The sequence below is a fragment of the Diabrotica virgifera genome, chromosome 7 (assembly GCF_917563875.1).
Source record: "Diabrotica virgifera virgifera chromosome 7, PGI_DIABVI_V3a".
Classification (NCBI taxonomy): domain Eukaryota; kingdom Metazoa; phylum Arthropoda; class Insecta; order Coleoptera; family Chrysomelidae; genus Diabrotica; species Diabrotica virgifera.
Window position 1 is genome coordinate 179,183,993 of NC_065449.1, and position 8,036 is coordinate 179,192,028.

Sequence of the window (8,036 nt, forward strand, 5' to 3'; positions counted from 1 at the left end):
TCAAGCCAAGCTTTGGCTTCAACAGTATTTTTTTTGCCAAAAAGCAATCAATTCTTGAGATACGAAATTCCTTTTTATCCATTTTTTTTTAAACTAACATAAGTTGCTTCACTTAAAATGCTATATCTTTTAAACTAATAGTTCGACAGCTGTCAAATTTATAAACGCATCTTTTGAATGTTAGGGCTGACTAACTAAAAATGATATGGGTTTAATACCAGTAGCGCCATCTATGTGTCAGCCTACGAACTTTTCAGCCCGCCGATTAATCCTTTTTGAGAGCGTAGGTGCAAAATTTCGATCGAATTATTTTTAAATGCATTCATTTTTCTCGAATCTTGAGAAAACTAATAGGTATTTTTAAAAAATTTAAACGCAAAATGAAATATTATAGTATTATCGAGGGTCAAAAGCCCCTGAGAACTTATAGAATGTTTATTTTAATAAGTCACAGGGGTGAAAAAGAGAAAATTTAGACTGATTTTTAATTTCAAATATATCATTCAAATGAAACTTTTTGTTTATTCTAAGGAACTTTTAGCCCTCTGTTTTAATGTAATCTTTCATTCTGCGTTTAAATTTTGCAAAAATACTTATTAGTTTTCTCAGGATTTGAAGAAAAATGAATGCGTTTAAAAAGACTTCGATCGAAATTTTGCGCCTACGTTCTCAAATAGGATTAAAGTATTATACATGTTTGTAATCAGTATTTCAAACTTTTTTAAATGATGTGTCACATGATCTACTTTCCTATTTAAAAAAATCAAAGTTATGCCTGTAACCTGAAGACGGATCGCCTAAAGTTCGAAACATTGATGCTATAATATACTAAGATTATTTTAAAAATCGACCTCTGCGAGGGTTTTGCTTATGTGCTAAAAATGAATAAGTTAATAAGGGTGGGTAACACTTATTATAAAAGTATATGATTGAATAGCATGCTTAAAACTGTTCTATATTTAATATATAATTTTGTTTTCAGGTTTAGGTAACGGTGGGTCAATCTTCTCAACTTCTAGCACATCTTCCCAAAGCTCAGGTGATACAAATAACGTATACGGACTCTACAGCGAACTGATGTACGTCAAAGACTACGAGCGGGAAGAAAACATCCTCACCGATCCAGTATATGAATCTCTTAGACGCAGCGATCCAGAACTAGCTGCTATTCCAAACAAAGTCAGTACTCTCGACAGAAGACTAAAGATGAAGGTATCTCGGCCAAGATCTTTAGACTTATCGAATTGGTCGGTAGACTCCAGGTCCTCTAGCCTCTGTACTTCGTCTGGATCAGAAGAGAGCATGGCTATGAGGCTTAACAACATGGCGCGAAGCGTCTCAAGAAACAACTCGAATGCCTCAAGACAGCTGAACGGTGTTAGTGAAACAGTTATAGAAAAAGAAACTCCGGTAGACAAAGAGGCTGTCAGTGTAGTAAAACCAACAAACAGTAGGACATTATCTAAGAACAAAAATAATAATTTTGACAACGGTAGAAGGACTGTCATTACTTTAATGGGTGGGAGAGGTTATGTCAATTACAGACAACCCTGCTGCTCAGCAGATAAAATGAAACCCGGTATTACCGGCAAAGATGCTAATTGTAATGATGCTCATATTGTTATATGGGAATTAAAATTGTGATCTGTTTAGGACAAAAATGTTTTTATTAAAGATTATTTAAAAAATAGAGAAAGCGTTTTGTGGTCTATGAAACCTGTACAAAACGAGTCAGAAAAATAGAAATATATTATATAATAATAGCCAAAAGATTTTCTAATAATGTTAGCCCAATATTATAAACTATTGCCCACTATTATCAGTGTAACATGTACTTTTCTACCAAATATTTTATATCTAATATAACTGGTAATATTGTCAAGTAGAATTAGTTTTATATCCTTAATTTAATGAATGGGAGATAAAAATCCTTGATCACCAATCTGTATACGATTTCTGAATGTATATACCAGCCAACTCTCTTAGTGAATCTTACTTCTTTACTAAATTCTTTACTTCACTTCATCGTAGTCTTTCGTTTGTCCATGTTCTTCTATTTGACTTCAGTTCTTAGTAGGTTTTTATGGATTTTCCTTTTCCCATATACATGTTCTTTTTGGAGTTATTTCAATAAGAGTATCATACAAACTCAACTGTTTTTTATTAATAATATTTTAATTTTTAGTTAATACTTTATTTCATATTGAGTGGGTACCATTTGATATTAGGTATTCAGGTACTTCTGATATATTCAAGTGATTCAGTCTTACACTATGTATATTCAGGTTCAGTTTCCACTATCTTTTTGTGTTTATTGTATTAGAAAATACCCTTTATTTTTGTTTCCAAATTAAAATATAGCCTTGGTAATTTGTTTTTCTCTACCAAAGATTTCTGTATTGATATTTCCATTAATATCGCTACCCAGGTAATTGTAGATTGTGAATAGTCAAATTCATTTGCTTTGCATTTTTTTACACCTATTGATTGAATTTTTTGTAATAAAAAAATATTGCTCAAATTTTTTCAGATATTACAACTTTCTGACTGATTTTTGACTCGGTTTGTACATCTAAATTAAATTTTTTTATATTTTTTGATAACTTAAAAGATATTTGCAAAAACATCAGACCGAATAAGCCTTTTCTCAACACTTATTGAGTGCTTTTTATATGGTAACATTGTTATTGTAGATCAAAAGAGATAGAAAATTGAGTAAAATAGATTCATCGAGTTGTCTAATTGTTTACAGGTTTATATTATTTTCTTTTGTTTATATAATTAATAAACATCTTAAAATCTCAAATAGTCTTTCTGCGTCTTTCTAAAAGTTGTGCTCTAAGCCTCTATAGGTAGGACTTGTACTATATTCGTCCGTCTTCTTTACATGCTCTTACCCAATAAAAATAATCATATCTTGACTGATTTATTAAGCTGGGTTTATTATTATTCCTCGTTTGTATTAATGTCTAAATTCTCAATTTTTTAGCGTTCATACACCTACACTCTCTGTTAATTTCTAAATTCTATTTTTCATTTGAGTGTATAAAATTGAAGGTTGTCTTTTCAGATAGACACCACAAAGAGGTGTAATTCTTTATAGAGCAGGACGCAACTGTAAACATATTAGTACATTTGGATGTTGAGAGGTGACTCATATTTTTTTGCAGAAATTACTTGTAAATAACTCATATAATAATATTTGAGCTATCCTCCCTCTCAAGAAGGTCCGGAACATTGTTTAAATAATCAAAATGTCAAAAAATTAAGGAAAAAGTCGATTTTTTTCTTCGTTTTTTGATTATAGTTTTCATTTCCGAGAAAAGTTGCACTGACATAAAAGTTGCGTAATTAAATTTTCAGTAGTAATTGCACAAGAGCTCTAAAATTATCGAATTTTTCCCGAGTGACACTTTGACAGTTTTAATTTCACGACCCGAAGGAGAGTGAAATTATGTCAAAGTGTCACGAGGGCAACAATTCGATAATAATTTTAGAGATCGAGTGCAATTTGCTGCGATTATTTCATGAATAAAACTGTTCAAAACCACAAATATGTACCAAAAAAAAAATTGTATTGTAATTTATTTATGTAAGTACAAATTATTAGTACAATTAAACACACAGTTGTTTTAAATATTTGACTGTTGAAAGTCATTACTTTTATATTGTTCTGAAGCTATTTCCTTGTGGCATTTTTATAATTAACTATTTAGATGGGAAATAAGCCACAATTAAATTGATAAAATAATTTTATTAACGTTTCGACGCCCATATCGGGTGTCGTTGTCAAAATACATAATACTACTAGATTAAACAAAAATGTTGTTGCTTAGTAAAAAATTCTTCTAATAATAATAAATATAAACGTGAATAAAATTAATTTTTCAATTTAATTGTGGCTTATTTCCCATCTAAATAGTTAATTATCACTTTTATAATTTTTAAAACATTAATTGTCATTACTGTCACTTAATGTATTTTTTCGTAGCAACGAAGGGCATCTGACGTAATATACTTGACGACGGGATATTATCAAAAATTATCACTTTAATTTTTATTTATGTAGCTTTCTATTGGTCAGAATCTCCTATGAATGAAATAATCTACAATATAAGATTGGTTGAAAATTTTAAAAATTGTCACCCTTGTTGCAAAATAGCAAAAAAAACATAAAAAACAGTATTCGCATTTTACGTTTTTCAACCATTTAGAACCTTCACATTTTACCCTTAAAAACTTTAGAATATAATAAAACAACACTGTAAAATTCATTAAGAACGGTTCAATAGATTTTGCAAAATAAATTTTATAATCCAGCTTTCGCAAAAAAAATAATTTTTTCAAAATTTTTCATAACTGAAAATAAAGCAGGCAAGTTGAATTTTTTTTGTATATAGAAGAATACGTTACCTTTCATTTGCAATTTTCAAAATTAAAATCGGTTTACTACCACAGCGTCAGGAATTTTTTTAAATAAACATTAATTTTTGGTGCTACGCGCAGGACAGCGGATACGTTTGCTCTGATTGGGCATTTCAGTGACCTTTGATAATGATTGATAAATTTTAATTTTTAGTAAATTTCGATATAAATAAATAAATTTGTTTATTGCAAAATAAAAACACCTACTCTGTCCTTTGAAATAACACTTTTTTTAACAAAACTTTCTTTGTTCATATATTTTAACAATAAAAGTTTATTATTTTTAAACATATGCAATTGTTTAAACAGTATTTCAAAAACAATAATCAAACTAGTTTGATTTTTGTGGAATTAAAATGTTAAAATACAACAAAATATAGAGTAAGAAAATAATATATCAGATAAATATTGGAAGAAATTTTGGTGGAAATCAACTTGTGTAAATCGAACACCGCTGTGCTGCGCGTAGCACCAAAAATTAATGTTTATTTAAAAAAAATTCTGACGCTGTGAAGGTTAATCGATTTTAATTTTGCTATTTTGCAACAAGGGTGACAATTTTTAAAACTTTTAACCAATCCTATATTGTAGGAAATTTAATTACGCAACTTTTATGTTAGTACAACTTTTCACGGAAGTGAATAGTTTTAAAGTTATAATCAAAAAACGAAGAAAAATCGAATTTTTCCTTCATTTTTTGACATTTTGATTATTTAAACAATGTTCCGGACCTTTTTGAGTGGGAGGGGAGGATAACTCAATTATTATTATATGAGTTAATTCCAAGCAATTTCTGCAAAAAAATATGAGTCACCTCTCAACGTCCATCTCAAAACAGATGCGCCCTGGACTATTAAAAGAAACTTGTGTTCAGATTCTATATAACGGATAATGATTAAATGGTTTGTTTTATATCTTCTATGTCTTTATAATCAGTATATTCTAAGGATTAAAAATATATACTTTGAATTCTTCGGTTATAAATAATTATCATAATGTATATTTTAAATTTATGAGAAGAGAAGAAGAAAATGAATTAACTAGACCCCCAACGCTAGAGGAGGTCCAATCGGCAATCCACATACAAAAAAGCCATAAAGCACCGGGAATAGATAAAATACCGGCAGAACTACTCAAGCAAGGAGGAAGGAATTTGACACAACAGATGTACCAGCTAATACGAGAGATATGGATAGAAGAAGAAATTCCCCAACAATGAAAGAAAAGTATAATCTGCCCTATTTATAAAAAAGGAGACAACCTGTTGTGTCAGAATTATAGAGGCATCTCTTTACTTTGTTCGGGATACGAAATATTCACAAACATCCTTAATCGAAGACTTCAACCTCTCACGGAAAAAATCATCGGGGAATATCAAGCAGGGTTTAGGCAAAATAGATCTACCATTGACCAACTATTTACAGTTAAACAAATAGTAGCCAAAGCATGGGAATATGACATGGACGTTTACAATCTCTTTGTAGATTTTAAACAAGCCTATGATTCAATAGATAGAACAATTCTACCTAATATATTGGAAGAATTTGGCATACTATCAAAATTAATACGACTAGTGCAAATGACAATGACAGAAACAGAAGCACAAGTATGTATTCAAGGACAGATCACTGATGCGTTTACGATAACGCAAGGACTGAAACAAGGCGACGGACTGGCTCCAACGCTTTTTAATCTTGTTCTTGAATATGTAATTAGACGGTTGACGGTGAGTGGAAATAACATACTTACAAACAAATCTACCCAATGAGCAGCATACGCGGATGATATAAACATAATGAGCAGAACAATGAATGCAGCGGAAGAAACCTACGTTGAGTTGAAACAGAGTGCAGAAGCAGTAGGGCTAGCAATAAACACAAATAAAACAAAACTACTCATACAAAACAGATCAAATAGACCGGCGCAACAACACTTTATTGACGATATAGAACATGTGAATAGATTCACGTACCTAGGAATGGATCTGGTTGCAAGCAATGAAGAAGAACCGGAAATTAATAGAAGGCTTGTGCTGGCAAATAAAGCCTATTTTGCGATGGGCCACATATTCAAATCGCGAGACGTACACCGGAAAACAAAACTCAGGGTATATAAAACAATAATCAGGCCCATAGTAAGTTATGGCTGCGAAACATGGGTGGTGACACAGAAATCTGCCAATGCATTAGATGTGTTTGAAAGAAAAGTATTACGTAGGATACTGGGCCCAATAAGTGAAAATAACAACTGGCGAATTAGGTATAATAGAGAAATATACGAGCAATATAGCGAACCAACTCTAGCACAACACACTAAACTGCAGAGATTACGGTGGGCAGGGCACGTGGTCCGCATGCATGAGAATAGAGTCCCCAGAAAATTGCTGAATGCAAGAATGCAGGGAAGAAGACCTGTTGGAAAACCTAAAAAGAGATGGGAAGACGAAGTCGATGAGGATGCCAGAAACTTCCTGGGAACGCGTTCATGGAAAAGAACAGCGGTAAATCGAAATGATTGGAAAAGCTTATTGAATGAGGCCAAGGCTCGATTTGGGCTGTAGTGCCATTGGATGGATGGATATTTTAAATTAGGTTGTTCCATTATTTTTTGTATGTTTTGTCTCAATAAAAACTTTTGTCGAATATTCATTGATCTTCTGTCTTTTATAGTTTCGAAAATAACAGCTGTTTTAGTCTGATAAAAAGCACCCAGTAAAAAATAAATGTGTATTTTAGATAGCTATTATAAATGTCAATATTTTTATGGCCTATGAAATATTACAATTTAGGATCTTTCTAAGTTTATTTCTTAATTTATTTTGATGTCAAACCATTTCTTAATTTATTATTTTTGAACATAATGTCATCACAATTACACAAAAAATTACCTGGACTACCCTTATTACCTTTAGATATATTTGTATATTTTATATTCAACACATGTCCCTGTTATTTTTTTAAAATAGTTGCATGTTACTATAATAAATTTATTATTGTTCACTGTGTTATATCAGAGCATATATTGAAATAAAGTGTAAAACTCATTTTCTTTTTATTTTTCTGTAAGAAGCGGCACATACTATGGCTCTAGAATAGAAGTTAATGTCTCAAAGCAAAGACAAAGTACATGAAAACAACTCAGGAAAAGTACAAACGAAAGGCACTCACATTGGAACCAATAGATAACATTCGAAAATATTACCTCATCTAACCAAGATATCCATTGCTACACACTTAGTAGCTCAGTTACTCAGGTGTGTGTTCGTCTTGTCCTAATCTTAGAAATGAACTATGAAAGTTTGGAATGAAAGCAAACAAAACAGTAGTTTTAACTAATCATGTTTATTGTTCATAAAATTATAATAAAAATATGACTTAGTAAATTGCATTAACAAATATATTCAAATTCTTGCCAAAAACTAACAATTCTGGATTCTACTTATGGCTTTTGGTATCTGGTTCGATGGTAACTTCTTGATGTCGTATGGTACAGCTGTTGACTTCTCTTGACCTGGGCTAGATGGACGGCCTCAGGTCAGTGCAGCTCTAGTTTACTGGTGGTGTTTGTCGCTACAGTCTAGTTGCAATGTATCCTGTCGTCTTTGCCTGAAG

At 31.3% G+C, this 8,036-nt stretch overlaps 1 protein-coding gene across 3 annotated transcripts in view; it reads left to right on the top strand.

Annotated features, from left to right (window-relative positions):
- LOC126887867 (rho guanine nucleotide exchange factor 10) overlaps positions 1-7,468 on the top strand; it is a 414,596-nt gene extending 407,128 nt beyond the window's left edge. For all 3 annotated transcript variants that reach the window (XM_050655766.1, XM_050655765.1, XM_050655767.1), the window contains one exon: positions 983-7,468. In XM_050655766.1, coding sequence (XP_050511723.1) covers positions 983-1,644 — 662 coding nt within the window. In that variant the 3' untranslated portion in view covers positions 1,645-7,468. The remainder of the gene's footprint in view (positions 1-982) is intronic.
- The last annotated feature ends 568 nt before the right edge of the window (positions 7,469-8,036 follow it).